Here is a 22,579-nt window from a genome sequence, read left to right as displayed (position 1 = left end):
AGCTCCCGGCGCACCCGTGATCTATCACAGTGGTTGGAAAAAGAAAGCCTCACACATGCAGCAAGGAAAATGAGATGCAATGAGAGGCACGGAATACATCGCGGTTCCGACCAACTTTAAAGCGGTGCGTTTCTAACCTGCAAATCGTGCGTGGCATGGTGCTTCTCTTTGGACTCTTTGGCCTCCCCCCGCTCCCTCTGAACGGCGGAGAGAAGGGTGAAGCGTGGCGTTCCATTTGCGGTGCCTCAGAGGCGGAAGGCATACTCTTCGACTTCGACTTTGACCCGTTTCCTGCGTCAGTGAGGGTTTCTTCCAGAGCGGACGGGAGCCTTGCAGTGAACAGCGAAGCAAGTAAGGTGAATCCCAGAGCTCACTTCACAGCAGGGGCAGGTGCGGGCAGGTGCGGGCCAGTGGAGCGCTGCAAGAAGGGCGAGGCTGCATTGCCGTCGTGCCTCCGGAAGACTGAGTTTTCAGTTCCGGGGCACGAGTGACAGAGTCAGAGAGCAGAGGCAGAAGCGGCAGGTCGAGGAAAGCTGCAAGCACAGCCCTGTCATTGACTCAATAACGGCTGGAGGGAAAGTCACAGTGGGAGACGCGACGGGGCAAAAGATTGACTGTAGGAAAACGACAAGACCTGCAAAAGACTGCAAAAAAGCTGGAGTGGATGGTGAAAAGTGTAAAAGTGTAAAAGTGAGACAAAAAAGTGAGACAAAAGAATCAAAAAATAATTTTTCAAGACGGAGTGTGTTTGGGTATTGGAAAACCTCCACTGCAAAGTTAAACAAATAAACTTATGTTATAATATAGGTTACAACTTTAGCAGCGTTAACAGTCAGCCTTATCAATATATCCTGCTCTGTCAGACATATAAACATCTCCAACCTTGCCAAGTCACAAACATAAATATAAATATAGAAGAGAAAAACTCAGCAAACAATCGGCATATGAGTAAAAAAACTGAACCAATCCAGGAGGAAACAGAGGAGAAAACGCTTCAAGATCCAAAAAATCAAACTAAACCTAAATTTGAAGCAGAACTCCAGCTTAACACAGCGAAATCCTCTTACAGTTTACGGAATAGAAAGTTTCTAAGCCAGGAGCAGTTCCCGAAAGGTATTACCCCAAGAGTGAGCAGAAAAAAACAAAAAACCTCACTTAAAGGCTGCCTAAGGAATAATTCAGAGAAGGGAGAAAACAACTTGGAATTTACTCAGAAATCTAAAGTAAAAATAAAAGTTACTCCCTCTCTTAGGTCTTATTTTAAAATCCAGCAGCAAGAACAGAGTTTGGAATCTTTCAACTCCTCAGAAACACAAAAAATATCGGAAGTTTTGGGAAGTGAGAAAGAGGATATAACAACCAAACTTACAACCAAACTATCGGACAGTTATTCCTTAAGAAAAGAGAAACAGCGAGCAGCTCCTACTCTAGCCGGAAAATCGAGTACAGGTGGCGTAAAGAAAGGGAGAAAACCCCGATCTAAGAAAAAGAATTTGGTAGAGAATATGAGTTTGGAAGAAATCTGGAAAATTAAAGAAAGCGGCTCAGAAGAGGCAGCTCATATGGCGGAGGGGGGCACAGATTTTTCTGCGGTAGCAGCAGCAAATATAACTGCAAACATAACTGCAGAGGTCCAAGACAAGGAAGACGATGAGTCTAGGTCCGTAGAGTCTACCAAGGAGAAAACAAAAACCCATACAGATGAACTTCTTGAAAAAATATGGGTAGAAATGAAAGAGAAATTCTCTATCTCCGAATCAAAACAAAACAAAATTCAGGAGGTTTGCGAGAAATTGGACAGCAAGTTGAATGCACTAGGTGACAGAGTAACAGCGGTAGAAAATGAAGTTACCAGCTTGGACAAAAGGGTGGAGAAAAACAGAAAGGAATTAAATTCCTTGAGATTGGAAAATAAAACCATGAACGAAAAGCTGGAATCCTTAGAAAATCAAGCGAGGAAAAATAACATAAGAATCTTAAATGTCCCGGAGAATCAAGAAGGTAAGGATGTTAAAGCATTTGTAGTGGCACTTTTGATGGAACATTTCCCATAGGCAGATAAAGGAACTCTAGAAGAGGATATACAGAGAGTGCATAGAGATCCTTATGGAAAAAGCAAAGAAAGGAAAACCCCTAGAAAGATCTTAGTCAATTTTAAAACATATACGCTGAAGGATAGGATCTTGGGAGAGGCATTGAAAAAAGGGACGTACAACAAAGATAGTTGGAATTTCAGAATAAGATCAGACATGTCAAAAGCCTCTCAGTCCAGACAATGGGAATTGGGAAATCTAATGTCTGAACTGCAGAAACTAGGTGCCACGGTGCAAATGAAATTTCCTCCTTCATTACGGATTATGTGGAGAAATAAAATGCGCAATTTAAGAGAACCGGAAGAGGTGAAAAACTTGATAGACCAAATCAGATCTCAAATGCGTGAAGAAGAACCTCTGAGTTAATTGTTCATAATAATCATACAGATTACTAGATAAACCTGTAACCTGTATTATTCTGTATCATCCTGTATAATTTCCGAAATACAAAGACAAAAAAAAAAAGACATATATACATAGATATATATACATATATATATATAACATGAGTATAAGGTGAAACAGATTTAATTCTACACTTTAATATGAATGAGCTATAAACCAACCAATAAATTTCATTCTTTTAACTGTACATAGATAGAAATCACGGGGATGGGACCGGGAAGCCAAAGGGGTTATGAAGATAACCGAAGGAGAAGAAGATGGAGGCTTCCCCGGGGAGGGTGACTTCAAAACACGACTTAGAAAGTATAAAACTACACAAAAAAGGGTGGGGAGCAAAATAGGGAAAAAAAAAAAAAAAATTCTTCATCTGCGAATACTCAGAATACTAAAACAACTACGAGTGAAACATAAATCTCAAAAATTGAAAGGAATAAATGGGGAGTGCAGGTAGAGATGTAAAAATCCTTTCCTGGAATGTGAATGGGCTGAGAACAAAAAGCAGAAGGAATAAAATCCTAGAGTACATCAGAACTGGGAAAAGCGAGATAATAATATTACAAGAAACTCACCTGTTAAAAGAAGAATGGGATCAAATAATTAAGAACTTATGGTGGGTAGACACCCTAATATGCACAACACAACAATGTAATATTAAAGGAATTGCGATAATTTTTAAAAAATCCTTAAAAGCTACTATAACCGGATCAGAAGTAGATAGTAAAGGAAGATGGGCCACAGCTAATGTTATAATAGGTAATTCTCCCATTACTATTGCAGGGTATTATGGTCCGAACTTGGATGACCCTGATCCACTGCGAAAATTGTACTCACAACTTTTACTAACCACCTTTCCCATAATATTGGGAGGTGATTTCAACCTAGTAATGGACCTAAATCTTGACAGATTACCACCGGGTAGACATACTAATTTAAAGAAGATGAGACAATGGATTATGACTTATAAAAGGGATCTTAATCTGGCAGACATTTGGAAAAACAAAGGAGAAAAATCATACCCGTTTACTCTGCACAACAAAAAATTGGGACACAAATCAAGGATAGACTTCTTCTTGGTTAGTAATGGGCTATCAAAGAAAGTGAAAAAAGTATCTCACCTACCAGCTCACCTCTCAGATCACTCAGCAGTACAACTAGAATTACAAATCATTGAAAACATAACGGAAAGGAGATTTACAGTTGAAAGAGCTTTGCTGGAAGACGAAGAAATCATTAAGGAGCTGGAAACGGAGACAAGTATCTTCTTTGAGTTAAATGCGTCAGGTACCTCAGAACAAATAACCTGGGATACTTATAAAGCCGTTATAAGGGGTAAACTCTTGAGCTTAGGGGCACACAAAAACAAACAAGTAAAACAAGAGATATTGGACCTGGAATCAGAGATCAGCTTCTTAGACATCGCTATACTCACAGAACAAGAGGAGGAAAGGAAACAAGATCTCCTCAGTAAAAGACAGACACAAAAAGATAAAATTGATCACATTCTGGAAGAGAGGTTACAGAAAAAATGGGACTCGAGCAAACTGGCGAAACATGAGTTTGGTGAAGGTTGCGGAAAATGGCTGGCTTGGAAGCTTAAATCAGATCTAGCTAAAAATAAAGTGGAAAGTATTATCCCAGATGCACAAACAACCTCAACCTCTGATGAAAACACTATCAAGCATGAATTTTGGAAACTTTTTAAAAATCTATATACGGAAGATATAAATCCCCCGGATCAACTGATTAATTCTTACTTGGAAGATGCAGCACTTCTACAACTTGAAGACAATGAAAGAGAGGCTCTGGATAAAGAAGTTCAAGAAGATGAAGTGGCAGATGCCATAAAAAATTTGAAAAAGGGAAAAGCCGCAGGGCCGGATGCCTTACCAAACGAATTGTATATGAAACTGAAAAATTCTTTGCTCCCTCAATTGACTAAACTAATTAACCTAATTTTAACACAACAGAAAACCATACCAGACTCCTGGAACGATGCCATAATTACAATCATTTTGAAACCCGGCAAAAACCCTCTTAAATGTGAGTCATACCGTCCAATATCATTATTAAACACGGACTATAAAATATTTACCAAAATAATGGCAGCTCGACTAGGGAGAGTACTATCAAAATTATTACATCAAGATCAAAAAGGTTTCATTAAAGGAAGAAATCTACATGAGGTAACACAAGAACTCCTAATTGCAATAGATATTGCAACAAGTGAGAAAACTCCTCTTACCATACTTGCTGTTGATGCCGCAAAGGCCTTTGATAGGGTCAACTGGGCCTTCCTTGAGAAGGTTATGGTTAAGAACAATTTCGGACCTCACTTTATCAGTATGGTAAACCAGATATATAAAGATCCAAGATCAAAGGTCTTAATCAATGGAAGCCTAACAGAAAATATAAAGATAACCAGAGGATCGAGACAGGGTTGTCCACTCTCCCCTTTATTATTTAATTTATATATCGAACCACTGGCAAATAAGCTAAGAAACAACAATAAAATTACTCCATTCAAACATGGCACATGGGAGAAAAAAATCGCTCTTTATGCCGACGATCTAATGATTTTTACCGAGGATTATCCAAAAGCTAAGGCAAGTATCGAGAAAACTTTAAACACATTCGGAAAAATCTCAGGATACCTGGTGAACCAGATGAAGACAGAGGTCATGACATGGAACACTACCTTTCAAAGCAATTTTATAAAAAACGAAATAAGGTATTTAGGAATTCTAATAAATCACGATATAGCAAAGATTGCAAACAGAAACCTAAATAAAGTTGCCGGAGAGGTAAGGAAATTGCTTGAAACATGGACCTCTCTACCGTTGAGCTTGATTGGGAGATCGAATATAATCAAGATGACTGTCTTACCAAAGTTCACCTTCTTATTCAACGCGATACCGATGGAATTTGGAAAGATTGAACTAGCTCGAGCACAGAGAAACATAACGAGCTTTATATGGGCAGCAAAAGGATCAAGGATCGCTTGGAAAAAGATCAGGAGGAGTAAAAAAGATGGTGGGTTGGCTAGCCCGGACTTGGTGGAGTACTGCAGAGCTTTTCAATTTAAAAATACTAAAGTATTACTAAAAAGCCATGAATACTACCCTGCTTATTTTAAAGTAATCACAAAATCAGAGGATCATGCATTGTTCAAGTTCGGACACCCCAAATACTTCAAAAAAATAAAGCTCAAGATATTAAGGGATGCTGCAAAGATGTGGACACAAATTAGAGGCATCCTACAAATATCGTACTATAGCAAATGGGCTCCTATCTGGGATTCTCCGGGAACACCAGAATGCTTAAATGACACTCTCGCACTGGCATTAAAGAGAGCAGACATCAAATATTGGGGACAAATACTGAATGGTTCAAACTTAAAAACATGGTCAGAACTGCAAGAAATGACTAACAATACTCTATCTAAATTTAAATACTATCAGATGTTAAGCTGGTCCAGAACATTGCCCAGTATTATTGGTAACGAAAAACTGGAAGATGACATGATCAAAACAATGCGATTACCAAAAGAAGTAGCAAAGTGGTACTGGACTCTGATAAAGCCCAATGATGTCAACGTCAGCATGGAAACCCAAATATGGGGGAAAGACATTGTAACCTTGGATTTGGACCTAATTTGGGAAAAATCAGTAGATAAATGTTGGTCCAACCTGAAATCCGCAGCTCTGAAGAGAAACCACTTTTACACAATTCATAGGGCGTACTGGACACCAAAAAAACTCTCCAAATTTAAAAATGCTGGAATAAAGAAATGCCCTAAATGTGGAGAGGAAAAATCAGATGATATCCACATGTTTAAAACCTGCCCTCAATTGAAAGAGTTTTGGGATCAAGTCGGTAAGACCCTGAGCACTATCCTGTCCAAACAACTAACTGTGAGTATTACTCTTATTCTATTTGGGATATTAGACTCAGGTAATGAAGGGGGGCTTACTAAGAAACAGGAGAATCTCCTCTTTGTGTTAATAGTCCTTGCAAGGAGAGAGATTTGTATCAAGTGGATAGGACCCTCTTCCCCAACTCACGCAGAATGGCTAAACTCGGCAATAAGAATTAACAAACTTGATAAATTAAGAAATGTAAGCAAAAGATTTAAGTTTTGGGATAGTTTTGAAACCTTCTTAAATCCCAATTAAACATCAAACTTAAGTCCTATGATTAATGCGATTTATCTTCTGGTGGACAAGTATGGTACTTGTCAAGGTGGCCAACCCTCCTCGATCTAAGCCAAAAAGATTCGGTATGTAACGAGTAAAGGAAACTCCTCAAACAAACAAGAGGTCAAAACTCCCCAGCCAAGAGAGATCAAGGGGCAGTGCCGGAAAAGAACAAAGAGGCAGACACCTGACACTCGGTAATCATACAGTAATCGCAAGATGAGGACAAAAAAAAAAAAAAAAAAAAAGCATCGCATATTTAATGTCTCTGCCGCGCAGTTCTCGTTTCACCGCCTGGAAGCTGCGTCGTTGCGCCTGGACTCGGGCCGTGAAGTCCGGAAAGAAGGAGACCTCGTAGTTATCGATCTTCAATGGGGGGCCAGCCCTGGCAGTGTGCAGAATGTTATCCCGATCCCGAAAATTGAAAACTCTGGCTATAATCGGTCTGGGGGGGCCCCGACTTTAGGCCTCCCGCCCGGCACCCTATGGGCTCGCTCTATGGAGAAATAGGCAGACAGCGCCTTAGGTTTCAGGTGATTCGTGATCAACTCCTCCACATAGAGGTCCACCGCCGGCCCCTCTGTTTTCTCCGGGACCCCAAAGATTCTAATGTTGTTGCGACGGGCCCTCCCTTTGTACTCATCCAGCTGCTGTGCCATACGAGCCTGTTTTTTTTCCATGTCGCACATTTGACGCTGGAGCTCAGAAGTCTTCCCGAAGAGCCGCCGTCACAACCTTGAGTTCTCTCACTTTTTCATTTGTCTGTTTAAAATCGACGCGAAGCAGGGAAACTTCCGTTGTTACTGAGTCCATAGACGTACGCATCTCCCCAATGGCCGCTAGGACATCATGAAGCGTGGGTTCCTTAGGTTGGGGGGATGATCCTTTAACGCCATCCTTGTCCGCTTTTGGCGAGTCGGTTTTTTCTCCTCCCTGCTGCCACGCATACTTGGACAATTTCGCCTGGGCGGTGTTCTTGGAGTTTCTGCCCCCCGTCGCCATCCTCACCTCCAAAGCAAAAGGCCAGCCGTTGAGATTCTCTGGAGGAAATGCGCCAAAGCTTCGGTACTTGTCTCCAAGACCGGAGACCTTGAGGTATGTCCCGTTCCGTGTCCAGCAATTTGTCAAGGGTCTCACCTCTAGCCCCTGAGCCCTGTGGAGCCGGGACGCGGTAGTCAGCACTGCTCAATCGGCCAGTGAGGTCAAGCGATCAGTGTCCAGTTGCCTCAGCCGAGCGAGCCCTCACCAGGGCCGCCCCGTAAGCCAGACGGAGGGGGGAAGGTGGTAGGGAGATTCAAGCCAGCACACAGCGTGTCTTTATATGCCTTCCGTCACCGCAATAGGTCCCTGCGTTGCAGACAGGACCGTGCCACCGGCCTTGTCCAGGTGAAATAAAAACAATTCCAATGGCTATCCCAAAGCCCCGATCGGTGGGGGGCCTGTACCGTGGGCAGTGTCGGTGATATCGGGCAGTTTGACCTGTTTCGCCCCTCTCTCCCGTCAGCCTTGCGGCCGCTCTTCGCCTCAGACCCTGGGCCGCTCGCTGGTAGGCCGCAAAGCCGGGACCTAAATTTTCGCCCTGCCCCGGGGCTCACAGTGCCGCAGCCTCTGGTGACGGTGACGTAGAAGCCGCCCTCCCGGTCCTTCCTCGCTGCCCCTTCTGCCCGCGCAGGGGCCAAGCCCCTATCTGCTTGTCACCTGGTGGGAGGGGGGGGAGTCTTCGAAGGCCGAGCAGAGCCGATCAGCGCACCCGGTCCACCATTTTGCGCCACTCGGGAGTCTCGGCCGCCGATCTTTAAAACTGCTATGTAGCGGGGATCAAAGTCCCCGATCACCGCACCGGAGCCTGCCCGGGGTCTTCAGCTACTCCGACGGTCACTGCGGGAGGGTTTCATCCGGGTTTGCAGGCTGCAGCGCAGTTCTTAGCCGCGGGTTGTGAAGAGCCCGCTCAAGCTGCGGCCATTGCTCACGGCCGCGTAGCCACGCCTCTCCTTCATGTTCTTTTTCAGCTCAACATCAACCAGGAATTGCACATTAAAAACTGTTTTGTGGCATCTGGTTGAATGTTGGTTTTATCCTCACACTTTTCACCAATCTTCTCACTTTGTATGACACTCCGTTCCCTGTCCTACTGTCCTCAGTCAGCAAATTTATTAAAAAGGTCTCTGACAAAGATCACTCTCGCGGGGCATGCCTGGCATTGCAACACTGCCTGGCGATGAGCACAGCCCAATGATGAAGCATGGCACCTTTGGGTGAGCGAGGGCAACTGGTCTCAAAGGCACATGCTTCTCAGCGTACCTGCACTCGGGTAGGGATCATTTCTATGGGGCTTAATATCCTCAGAACAGTATACTGTGATTTTATTTCTTGGTCCTATTAATTTTGCATGGTGTGGGGTGAGTTTTTTCTGGGGGTTAAATTCTTTGGAGGAGGACTGAGTCTTTTGACCTGCCCTTCAATCCCATGTAGTGTTGGTGTATGCTTACATTTGCATGGAACGTGGCACCGAGTGATATTTCCAATTGGTCCAGTAGTGCTTTTTGTAACCAGTCTACACAGGATTAACAAAATTAATGCCCAGTGTCCATTTTTCTGATTGGTGTTACAAGCTTGGAAACCTGGAGCTATGACCTCTTCTGTCCTTTCTCAATCAGGTATCATTGCTACAATACTTGGTTGCGTGGCCTTTTATCTGCTCTTTTCTTCATATCTGATACTACTCCAGATAGTAGGGATGTGTGGAGAATTTAGGATTGTAGCCACAGTCACAAACCTTGTTAAACCAACATTCTATGGGCTTCATCATTTAATGCATTATAGACCTAAACATCTGGACCATAGTGTGCTAGCCATTTGTTAAACACTGGGTTTACAAAGTGCTGTTACTTAGTTGTCTGCTCCAGATTTGCAACTCATTATAGTGTTTCAAGATCTGCTGTTTCCATTGAATAATGGAAAAAATCTGTTTGGGCTGTTTTCTTACGGTTAAGGCACATTCATCCCATTCACACCATTCTTTTTGTGTACAACAATGTAAGATGCAACAGTGTTAGGATAAGTAGCAGCTGGATTCCCCTAGATATAAGACTGGATGGTGGAGCTCCATGTAGAGATAGGATTGCTCCTGCATTCTATAAAAATTTAATGGGTCTGCTTACCTTGATCCTTTCACTACCTTCATTCACCTTAGCATGGACTTTGGGTTGATTGTAGAGCTGTGTGAGATTCTAAACCGTATGTGTAAGATTATAACTCTCATGGAAACCTGATGTAAGTGTGTGATCAACTTACGCTGCCTTTATTTTACTATTCTACGCCCTGTTTCACTGCGACTGGTGCCGTTTGTTGTGGAGGGGAGACTGAACCAGAAGCACTCTGACTGACTTACGGGTCAAAGGGGGCAGTCACTTGCTTGCGCGCCAATTGCCTGCTGAATTCGCATAAAATCAGGATGCAGCAGCGGACGCGCGCAGCGGACGCGCCGCGCCAAAGGCAAGCCCTTCTGCTCCCATCCGCGTCCGGACACACCCCAGGGCCAGGGACTCTGCCAGTAATGATCCAGGTAATTGCACTCCCATTACATATGACAGGGAAGAATTACTCTCATTGAGATACGCTGGAGGAGCACAATGCAATTTGATGCTCTCTCCAACATCGCTATGTGTGAGTGACTGGGTGTGAGTGTTTGATTGGTTCAGATGCTCCGTCCATCACCACCCCCTTTTGTACCGCTTTGGCCGCCATAAGTGTGGCAGGGTATGCTCAGACGTGAGTCCCTTGCTCACTTTGCCACTGGATTCAAGCAAGCCGGGCTGAAGACGGCTGTAATGCCAGAAACCGGTCCTCGGAAGCTTGTTTCCGGTCCAGGGAAGGCATGGCTTGGCAGTTCGGGCTGGACGGTTCCCATGAGGCACAGGGTCAGACTGATTTGCATATAGCCATGTCTGAACTGGGGTGGCAGAGTGGGCTAAAGAACGGTGATGGATCAAACCCAGATCTTTTGACTGGGTGTGAGGGTTTGATTGGTTCAGATGCTCCGTCCATCACCACCCCCTTTTGTACCGCTAAAAATCTGTACTTAGCATAGTGTACTGCCCAACTCGTATTTTGCTGTTTCTGGCATTGCATCAAGATATGATACAACAAGTAACATCATACCTACAAGTCAGAACTATTGGTTTTGTCAATGGTTGTTAGTTGCATAAGATAAATAAGCAGCAACTATGGCTTGTGTGTAATATTGAAAAGGCTTCAACTTAAAGCCCTGGTTGCATCACAACAATGTTGATGCTCATGAGTTTCAAAAAGAGAACTGAAATCCATTGGGAAAATGAATCTCTTTAAAGGATTTCCCATCCCCTACAAGTAGGGTGACTAGAGCGTGCGACCCAAAAAACGGGACATTTCGCAAAAAATAGAGGAAGGACCACAAATTTATATCAATAAAGTCGCAAATAATGACAGTCCTCATGGAAACACAGAACAGGCACTAAGAAAATAAATAAAATGCAATTTTTAAATCCAGCATCATGCCTGTTAATTAAACTGCTTACTTATAACAGCTGCTTACTAGCCCTGCTTTGGAACACCCAAAAACATGTCTCTCACTGTTTTTAGTTCACCCTCTCAAAAAACCGGGACATGAGCAACTTTTCCAGAAATCTGCCGGGACAACTGTTGAAAAACTGGGACAGTCCAGACAAATTCGTGACTCCTAGTCACCCTACCTACAAGGCTCACCAGGCATGACGTCATGCCCTAACTTATCTACTCGTGAGAAGTGAGCAGTGTGAGCACGCGCACATCGATGTGCCTGCTGTCACTGCAGTCTGGAAAAAAACGGACTGCCTGTGCCAGGGCATAAACCAGAGCCCGATAGAGACCTGTTTCGAGGCCCCCTTTAAAAAACTGCCAGTGCTCAGCACCGGTGAGACGCGGCCCTCTTAAAGCCCTGATCATACCTACAAGTCGGACTATTGTCTTTGTAAGTGGTTGCTAGTTGCATAAGATAAATACGCAGCAACAACGCTGGTATAAATGAAATCCATCTGAATTTGAAAGCAGCGAAACTCTCCAGCCATCTTTCTAGTTGTGATTAGGCTGCCAATGACAGAGACTTGCTTGAGTGTCTGTTATAGTCACGCAGGTAGTACAGTTTTAACCACCCTTTTTGACAAAATGTGACATTTTAACTAGCAGTTTGACTGGTAATGATATTCGCTTTTTTGTACTTGCATATGTTTGGGCGAAAGGGGGTGATCTTCTGTACAAAACTCAGCTCTGAAATTCATCAGGTTAAGACTGTCTTGTGATAGGAGCTTGCCATACATCTAGTAGTGCACCTTCCGTACTGTGGTTGGGACAGAAAAGTGACTAATGGGAATTTAACAGTTGGCTTGCTTCTAAATATGTTTCAAATTGTAGGGTGCTTATTCTTTCCAGGTTTAATGGGGTCAGAGGAAGGAAGAAAGGGGACATGTTTGTGGTATTTCTCTTTTTTTTTTTTATGTAGGTGCTCATTATGGCAAGTCTGAAGAATAGACTAGATAAACCTTGACCCAGTGAGACACTGATGATGGTAACATTAGTCTTGAGCAGTGGAGGAGCAGAGTCTTTTTTAGTGTCTTAATTATTGTTCTATTATTGTCTTGAGAAACTGACATCTAAAAGAGTGTTTTTTATGCATGATGATCTGTGACCTGAGCATTCGACGGGACTAGGTGATGTACCAGTGCAGTGATGGTGCAGGTTTTCACAGATCTCTTGTCCGCGTTGTAATGTTGGTCTAAGTTTGTATTTTTTCAAGGATTTGACAGTTGGATAGCAGTTCAGTGATCACTTTTCTCACCTTTAAAAGCCTCTAGGCGCACTGCCCACTTTTAGTCATCCCGTTTCACTTCATCTGAAAGTTTTCTTGTTAATTGCAGCTCCAGACGGGCGCTACGATTAACCTGAAAACTTTAACATAGGCACACAATCACCCTGCAGCTGCGCTTTATTAAGAAAAGAAATGCAGCAACTTTACAAACATGGTGTGTAAAGCACAGGCTGTGTTTGTAGACTTGCTGTATTTCTCTTCTTAATAGAGCTGGGGTGCGGGGTGATTGTGTGACTTTTTAAACTTTTCTGTGCTTGGCATAGTGTGCCCCCCAACTTGTATTTTCCTGTTTCTGTCATTGCATCCAGATATATGATACAACAAGTAACATCATACCTACAACAAGTCAGAGTATTGGCTTTGTCAGTGGTTGTTAGTTGCATGAGATAATTAAGCAGCAACTATGGCTTTCATATAATATTGAAAAAGCTTCCACTTTAAGCCCTGGTGGCACCACGGCAATGTTGCTCCCCCTGAGTTTCAAAAAGAGAAGGGAAGCAAGTGTTAGTGATGAGACTACTCCCGACAGATGCATCAGTCATTTACACACATTGCAGCTGCCATCTGCTCAGACCTGCATCTTGGAAAGATTAAAAATCTTGGCAAGGCCTAACCAGCCTTTCAACTCTTCTTAGTTTGTTAAGGTGAGCACAGTTACATAGAGCAAGCGTTTAGAAATGACAAGATGGCGAAAAAGGCTCCTTATAGAACACCCCAACGTCGGTATGCAGAGACACTACTTCTGAATCATTGCCATACCACACTCGCTGTCTTATCTGACATATCTTTTGTCCTTTTTTCTTCCACTCCCCAGCTGCTCTCGCCATCTCCTTCTCTTCTTTTTCCTCATATTAGTCCCGCTCCACGTTTACCCACTTTCCCCTTCTCCCCATCCCATTCTTGTCTCCATTTCCCTCTCACTCGCTGTTCTTTGCTTTCTCTCTTACCGGTTTTCCATTCTCCGTTCTCCCTCCCAGTTCTCCAAAGCCTCTGGCTGCCTTTCTTTCCGTCCCTCTCTTACCAATGTCTCCATTACCCCTTCCCCATTTCTCGTCTTTGCGCCCTGACTTTTTTTCTACTTAGTTTCTCTCCCCTTTCTCTGCCACTAAATCCTAGTTCTCACTAGTCCCATCCCCTTTTCCTTCAGGCTATGTTACAATTTTGAAAACCCATCCAACTATCCCTGAATATTACATGGAAGCACATTTAGAATTTGGACCAGTGTGCCTCTGCAGTGTCGGTGACCCGTCCAAAAAGGACATGAAAAAGCTGAAATTGGATCATAAGTCCAAAGCTGTTGAAATCAGGGGCCCCGTAAATAAGTTTGGCCCTGGCACTCAAAATCCTTAAGATGTCCCTGTGCATTTGTTTAAGTTTTCATGTTAATTGCAGCACCCATCATGAGCTGCAATTAACACGAATACCTTAACAAATGCACACAATCACCCCGCAGCCCAACGCTAATAAGATACGAAATGCAGCAACTTAGCTGCCAAGGTTTCAAATTGCAATGTGGGATGTTTTCATCATTTCACTGTGATTATTAGTGCCATTTGAACAGGGCCGGCTTTAGTGCTGGTGGCATCTGCTGTGACAATGATTGTTGGCGCCCCAGTGACCACCTCAGCCTTGGATACTCTCATTACCAACCTTTAACAGTGACCCTCAAGTCTCCAAAACCCTTCTCTCTTTCATATTTATTTTGTTTAATAGCACAACACATACCAGTGTAAGGTGTTAAGTACTTTACATCACATACACATTACACGAGACACTGAATCATAGTGTGTAAAGTCAATGTATAGGAAATGTTACATCAGACAGAGGAATAAAATGTCTCTTCTTAACAGAGCTGGGCTGCTAGGGTTTTAAGCAAACGTTGGTAGTGATATTTGGCGCTGCACACACGCGCGGTGTGGTTCCTGGCACACATAGCCACGGCTGAAGCGCACAAAGACCCTACACTGCTACACACAGAGGAACAAAATTAGAGGGAACATTGGTAAGCAGTGGAAAATGGGCTTGATTAATAGCAGATCCTTAGCAGCACACACTATAGAGATCAGATTACTAACAAAGAATGAAGATTTAGACATATTATTTATGACTGAAACAAGACTGAAAGACTGTTTGTCCCCTGACATAGTCCAAGCACTACCCCCTAACTACCTCCTACGTAGTCAAGATAGGGTGGGAATAACAGGAGACAATATAGCTATCATTTACAAAAATGATTTTAAATGTGTTATCATCCCTGTTACCACAATCAATAGTGAGGCAGTACATTTTAGCCTTAAACTCTCAGCAAACAGCTCTTTCTCAGGCACACTTGCATATAGACCACCAGGCCCGGCAACCTCATTCATAGAGTAACTCCCTGGTCTGATTGCAGAAATGGTGGCTTGTAAGAGCTCTACCACGATATTGGGGGACCTCAAAATCCATCTGGATAAACCAGATAATGCTATAGCAAGAAGATTAATTCAGGACATGGAGGCCATGCAATTAAAACAACTGATCAAAACCAGTACTCATTTAAAAGGGCACATACTGGATGCCATCTTTTCAAATGACTATAATCTAAAGGTAGGGATACCAATACCATTACCATGGTCAGATGAGTATTTCATCCCGTTTACTCATGAAGAGGTACAGATACGACACTCGGGTCATAAATCAACAGGGAATAGGAATACATGGCCTAAAACCCTACCTGACAACATGAGGAAGGAACTGGAGGATAAAGCCCCAGGTATGACAGGGGATGTAGAAGAGGCCGATAACATATGGGCCGACTGGCTTAACAAAGTAACCTCTCAGTATCCACAGAAAATCAGACAAAACAAACATAGTGGGGGTAATAAAGCGCCTTGGTTTAATGAGCAATTAATTCAGATGAAAAAAAACGTAAAAAATTGGAAAGATTGTGGAGGAAGAACTATGATCTCAACAGTAAAAGCCAATATAAACTTGCCATTAGACAATATCACAGGGAGATGACTCGGGCTCAGGCCAAATACTTTGAAGATAAAATTAATGGGGCGCACAATTGCCCAAAAGAACTATTCAAGGTAGTGCGCTCTCTATCAACCACTAATCAAGAAATGAGCTTCCAATCTACATCTAAAGAAAGATGCAATCTGATGGCAAAATATTTTTTAAATAAGGTGGAAATACTGTCTGAGAACTTGCAACGAAATAGAAACTCTATGAATGTTGATTTATACACCAACATGAGCGGAAACTGCTGTACTAACATAGGAATGGAATTAGATAATTTCCAAACGATTCAGATAGATGATTTCATCTCTACTCTACAGAAGATCAAGTCAGGCTCTCCCCAAGATCCAATTACGCCAGACATTTTGTTACAGGCTGGCAGCCTGGTAAAAATAGCCACACAGCCTTGGTATCACTCTCCCTGTCCCAAGGTCTGATCCCAAAAGAATAGAAACATGCGATCAATCCGCCATTAATAAAAAAAACACATTTGGATCCTGCAGAACCGGGAAATTACAGACCTATTTCACTGTTACCACTGCTAGGCAAAAATGTCGAAAAAAGTGTAAATCAGACGCTGTACAAATCAGACGTTGTCCAAATATCTAGAAGACAATCAAAGGTTTCATAATACACAAATGGAATTCCGACCCCAGCATAGTACGGGGTCAGCTCTGCTGGTAGTAACCGAGGAATTGAAAAAAATCCTAGATCAGGGGTGCACAGCGGCAATCCTGTTACTGGATTTGAGTGCTGCATTTGACACTGTAGAACATAGCACTCTGATCAAGAGACTAAAGGATGCAGGTATCATAGGGACAGTGGTTAAATGGCTGACCTCATTCCTGGAGGACAAGTCCTTCCAGTTGATGGAAAGGGAACATCTTTCAGATGCCCTCCAACTATCTTGTTGAGTACCATAGGGATCGGCACCGAGTCTCACACTTTTTAATGTGTACATGCAGCCATTGGCAGACATTGTACAAGAATTCGGCATGTCAATTGTGTCATACGCCGATGATACACAACTGGTGTTATCAGTGGCGAACGACCCTCCTCCGTATATAATAATCTAGGCCCCTGCATTTAAAAAATAGCGGATTGGATGTGTAAATGTTCCCTGAAATTGAATGGGGATAAAACGGAGCTTATGTTCCTGGGAAACGAGACAGTACCCAGGAACACTATCAGCTGGCCGATCCAGTTGGGTGAACCCCAATCCCCAAGACAGCCATCAAAAATCTCAGAGTCTGGCTAGATGATAATGTAAGCATGGAGTCTCAAGCAAAGAAACTCTCAGATAAATGCTTTGGATTACTACATATGCTTCGAAAAATTCTACCCATCCTACCTGTACAATCCTGCAGAACAGTGGTCCAGACTTTGATTATGTCACAACTGGACTACAGGAAATCCTTATACCTTTCTGCACCAAAATATGTCATCCATCCGCTGCAGCACGGATCTTGCTTCAGATTCCGTGAAAACATTCAGCCAAAGCCGCTTTAAAGACTTTACATTGGCTCCCAGTTCAGGCAAGGATCACTCTGTTTTGCCCACAGAGCTATGAATAATAGAGGACCTGCGTTGCTAAGAAAACAGGTTTCCCACTACATCCCAATCAGGAACTTAAGATCCTCAACAGATCTCCTCATGCAACAAGGCAGAATAAAAAGGGCAAGATGGGGAGGAAGATCCTTCCTTCACCTGGTTCCCAAGAGCTGGAACTCGCTGCCCAGAGAGACACGTATGTTAACTGGCGAATTAGCTTTCCGGAAGAGACTGAACAAGACCACCGATGTCATACCCTCCTAGCGCTGGGAGCCTACGGGCAGCAATGCGCTTTATAAATCCATAAACATATCTCTACTGACTAAATCAAATCAGCAATATTGCACCTTAGCTTTTATAAAGTTACAAATTAAAATCCTAGAATCTACAAATTAAGAAACTAGAATCTAGAGATACTGAGCTTACACAATCCATCCTGCAATTCTGAACCGAGCTAAAGGTCTTCAAGGAATTCCTTATATGCCATTGATAAGGAGCCTACCATCTCCCAGAACATCGTTCCTAACATGCAGACTCAAAATGTCTCCCATTTCCCTTCCGTGCACAGCACTCTGTTTATTCTCAGCTATCTCTGCACTTTAAATAGTAACAAGTATATGAGTGGTTTGAAGCACTTTAAACTATCGGGCAGTGCTTTATAAAAATTGGAAATAAATAAATGTCTGAAACTAGCTTCTTCAGATGTTTTATATAGTTATATCCTGTGTCTATGTTGTCATATCCTATATGTGAAACTAGCCATACTAGGCAAAGGAGTCCATTGTCTAGGCCTTCATCTTTATCATCATTCGCAAGTAATGTTTTCTCTTTGTTTTGCCTGCAGGATGTGAAATGCACTACAGTGGCGTTCTTACTGCTCCGCATCCCTACCTTAAAAATTAAAACCGTATCTAGAAAGGAAATATTTGAAGCAAACTTGAAAAGTGAGTGTGATCTATGGCACCTCATGGTAAAAGAGATGGTGGCTGGCAGGAAAATGGCTGATGACTACAAGGTCAGTATTATTGTTACTTCATTACTTATTGGACTCGGTAGTCTGGTCTCAACCACACCCACAGCCCCATACTGATCTAAGACTGCTCCCCCCTTGTATTTGAAGTGTTTCTACAGCAGAGAAAATACTCTGAACAAAACGATGTGCTGCTGTTTGTAGTTAGCACTCGCTATATTGCATACTTGAACATATTATTAAATAATGAACAGTGAAAAGAGACTTACTCAGTTCATATGTACATTGTCGAGCTGTTCTCTGGTTCATGTGCATCCAATAGAGTGGTGAACACATTGGAACTATACCAATCTGTGTTAAAATATAAAGGTTATCTTTTTGCATGCTATATTGATCTTTATATTGGACTTGCCTATGATAACTTGGGAACAACATATTTCTTTATCTGGTTAAGAACTGGTCTTTAGATTTTTTTCTGAGGAAACTATGTGGTTAGGTTTTAAAATAATAATGATTGGAATTGTGATTCTAAAATAATTAGATAACTTTGTTATGTATTTCTCAGCTGATATCTTTTCTATGTATGTAGTTTTACACAAGAATATTTATTTTATTTTTGGAAGTGTCCTAGTTATGCTAGTTGTACTAGACTAAAATAAGCTTTTGAAAATGGCAAGAGATTCCAAAGCAGATTAACGATAAGATCTTGGTGAAATGTTAAGCTGTTTTTGAGTTTTGCCAATCGTGTAATGAAATTGCTTACATCAAGATTAAGGTTAGAATTGAATACCTATTTCCCATTGGCACAACGTTTTAGTATGCATCCCAGTAATGCTCGGTGCCTGTTTCGTTTCTGTAACTCATTTCCCAAAGAAGGTTTATATTGTAGGGTCACTCTTAGTTTTTCACCATTTTACTGGGCCCTACATTTTGCTGACTGTAGACTTCTGTACACTTAACCCCTACTAATAATCAGTGATAAAATGCATTTTCTCCCCCTTTCAAAATGGTGAAATTATCATATCACCGATTGGCATATTTAACTTTCCTCTAAGGCGCTAGTGTATGGTACAACGGTTACCCAAGAGCTATACGTTACGTTGAATGGCAATAGTGGACTGCAGTACCCATTGTGTACCCACTACAGTGACAGTGCATACATGACTGTAGGCCTATCATTTGTAGCCTGGCTGTTGCAGTTTAAACCTGCAAATTAAACTTGTCAAAATAATCCCTTTTGACAAGTCAAAACGTTCCTTCACAATATTGTAAGACTCTCCTATGTATGGTTTTTATTACCTATAAGGCAGGGTAGATGGTACTTAAAAGTAGGACCTGTAGGGATATGTTGTTAGACATGTCCTTACAGTGAAAAAGCCCCAAAAGCTATTTTCAGTGTAGCAAGGGTAGCTGTTCCATGGGACAGCATTGCATTATTAAAAAATCACATTTACGAATGCCAATTTTCACATTTAACAATGCTAATGTTCAAATTTCATAATGCTAATTTTGGTTAGGACAAATCTAGAAAAGTATTTCATAATGCTAATTTTGGTTAGGACACAGCTAGAAAAGTTATTAAACAACTAAATGTAATAGTTATTAAAAATCCAATTAAATGGAGGTTATATGTTTGAAATGTTATATGTTTGATAAATGTTTGGAAAAATAAATATTTTGAAAGTTACCTTTTCCATACCTACTGCCTCTGGAGGCCAGTTTGCATTTGTTCTCCCACTTCTACCAGCCAGTAATTAGCATTTGAATAGGTGTGAATGGCTATTCGCTATCTCCTAGGAGCAACAATTGGGTGACCTAAATGGTCACAGATGACTTCTCAGAACCTGACCGAATATGCAGGTGGAGATGTGAGCATTCTTTTTGAACGCTGAATCTTCCCAACCCTTTCCTTAGGGTACTTAAGACCTTATCTGAGGGTGAGTTCCCAGATTCGTCATGGGACAAGGTTCAATTTAAGACACCACTTCTCTTCAACCATCTGGGCACTCTGGACTTCACTCTGGGCATCAAGGCTACAACTAGGAAGACTCCTGCTACTCCTGAACTCGTTGCCCTGCTTGTCTGCTGCAACGTCTGTGCGTGTGTACCATACAGGAACCTTTCAAAGCCTGTGGGCATCAAAGACACCCGAAGGAATCTCCCTTGAAGTGAAGGACTCACCTCCTTTCATCTGCTGGCACCGCAACTAAGGTGACCGGTCTGCAGATCCTGGCCTCCCACAGACTCCGAAAGGCTCAGCAATACAGGTGGTGGTTCTTCACACCCCTCGAGACCTGCCCTGACCTCTCACCAAGTTTGAGGCTTGTATCCCTCGTTGGAGCTGCAGGAACTGAACCCCTGTGCACCTTGTCGACTTGCAGTTGCAAAGGCTTGTTGGCTTCCTTCCACCAAGATCTTCGGGCTCCAATTTACCCCAACCTCAAGCATCTCCAATGACCAAGATCTTCCTCCTCACCACTTCACTTGCACCGTGGGCCTGCATCTTTGGTTAGCTGGTCGAGGTCCTCTTGCGACTCCAGTGCCTGTGGGTCCTCTTGAGGGACATCTTTGAATTCTTTGGGCTCCCCTGATTGCTCCGGGTCTGCCCTGACTCCCCTGCTTGTGGGGAGTCACCTGGACCTTGCTGGTCCCGACACTACAATTCCTTCGCTTTCCACGTTGTTAGCAGTTGCCAAGGCTTGATGGCGTTCCGGACAGGCACCGACCTCTCAACATCCGACATGGGACAGCTCGTGAACGTCTCTTGGTCTTTCACAGGGTCACCTAGCCCTTACAGCTTCAGCTCCGAGGTCACCGTCATCTCTCCTGCAGCACTCAACATCAGTGGGCATTTGCCTTCCGTGCCTATTCACTCCTGAGTGGCATAGACTCTGCCCATCTGCTTGCAAGTACTTATCAACTTGAACCTTGAATTCACTAACCTTCCCCAGCAACGGCATCTTCCTGAAGTCCTCCATTGGGTTCGACAGCGGTTTCCAATGCCACTTTGCACCTATGCACCTGGCTTCACAGGTGTAGGTATACTGGTTCCTAGGGTATCCAGGGGTGGGGTGGCTCTTCAACCTTCTGTCTTCCAAGGGGTTTCTTCAGGGTCTACTGGAAAGGGTCCTTCTTTAAAATTGCAACAGCGACTTACCCATTGACTTGCATTGATCCCACCGTTGTGTTCCTACTCTGCACACGGCCTCTGTTGGGCTCCCGGTTACTTACTTTGCGTGGTTCCTTGGGACCCCAGCACTTCTACGTCTTCTGGGTACAGTCTTGACTCGTGTCGTGGTTCGCATACCACTATTTTAGTATATGATTTGGTCTCTCCCTGGCGACCACTGCGTATTCCGTGCTACTTACCTGTTTCTATTGAAAAGTATTGTGTGGATTATGTATATATCCGGCTAGGAGATATCGGTATGTGTTAGTGAGTGTCTTATAATAAATACATATTTTTATAAATATACTGTTTGGTTCTTTTTCACTTAATCGATACCTATAAGTTTATACTCTGGTAAAACAAGCTGTTTTACACTCCTTCTGGACTAAGCCTGAAGGCTGCTCTCCACAGCTACCAGTTGTTGAAGACCTAAAATCACCATAAGGGTTGTCTGGATTGGTGCACGGTGCCCACTTACATAAGTCTACACCATAAACCAAGCCAGCTTCTCACAACATCCTTCTTTAAGAAAGAAGTTAAAAAATTCCTGTCCAACAAATTCCTTTCTCATTGAGGACCTGGCAACGTCCTCGCTCCCTGTTTGACCCTGACCTCCATTTGGCTGCTGCTTCCCATCACTCCATAACCTGCTTTAAGTCTTGGTCCTATGTTTTACTTCACCCCTTTGTTACTCTACTCATCGCTATCTCAGGGAACACACTGCCTTTTGTCTCCCCACCCTGCAACCACCTTCCATAACTACTTCAGCACTCTTATGTACACTGTTAATCATACTCTTCTGTGATTTATTGTTGATTTGTACTGACATTTACACTTTTTATATAACTTTTATAGCGCTGCTATTCTGTTTATGTATCCCACTATGCAGTGTGTACTATATATTCTTATTTTGCTCTCAATGTACCTTGTATGACTGATGTTGTTCTACGTTGTAAAGCGCCAAGCTGCCTAGTGCTGAGATGCCATACACTTTCACCTCCACGGGTAAATCTATGCAGCTGCTCTCCCTACCCTAGCAACTCCCTATTATATCTTCCTCAAAAAATTCTGTGTTTATGTATTATTATTTGATATAAGACACTTTAATACAATTGTTGTATGTATTATACATTTTTTTCGAGGTGCGATTTTGTTATATATCCCACTGTGCTTAGTTTGCTTTTTTTTGTACACAGTTTATTTAAATGTATATGTGTATATACATGTGTGTGTGTGTGTGTGTGTATATATATATATATATATTTATATATATATATATATATATATATATATATATATATATATATATATATAAAT

At 42.6% G+C, this 22,579-nt stretch overlaps 1 protein-coding gene across 1 annotated transcript in view; it reads left to right on the top strand.

Annotated features, from left to right (window-relative positions):
- Positions 1-22,579, top strand: part of DENND3 (DENN domain containing 3) — a 583,137-nt gene that overhangs the window by 410,542 nt on the left and 150,016 nt on the right. The window contains exon 15 of the mRNA XM_078686126.1: positions 17,968-18,138. Coding sequence (XP_078542252.1) covers positions 17,968-18,138 — 171 coding nt within the window. The remainder of the gene's footprint in view (positions 1-17,967; positions 18,139-22,579) is intronic.

This window comes from Lissotriton helveticus, chromosome 4_1, assembly GCF_964261635.1.
Source record: "Lissotriton helveticus chromosome 4_1, aLisHel1.1, whole genome shotgun sequence".
Taxonomy (NCBI): domain Eukaryota; kingdom Metazoa; phylum Chordata; class Amphibia; order Caudata; family Salamandridae; genus Lissotriton; species Lissotriton helveticus.
This window is presented reverse-complemented; position numbering and strand designations above follow the sequence as displayed.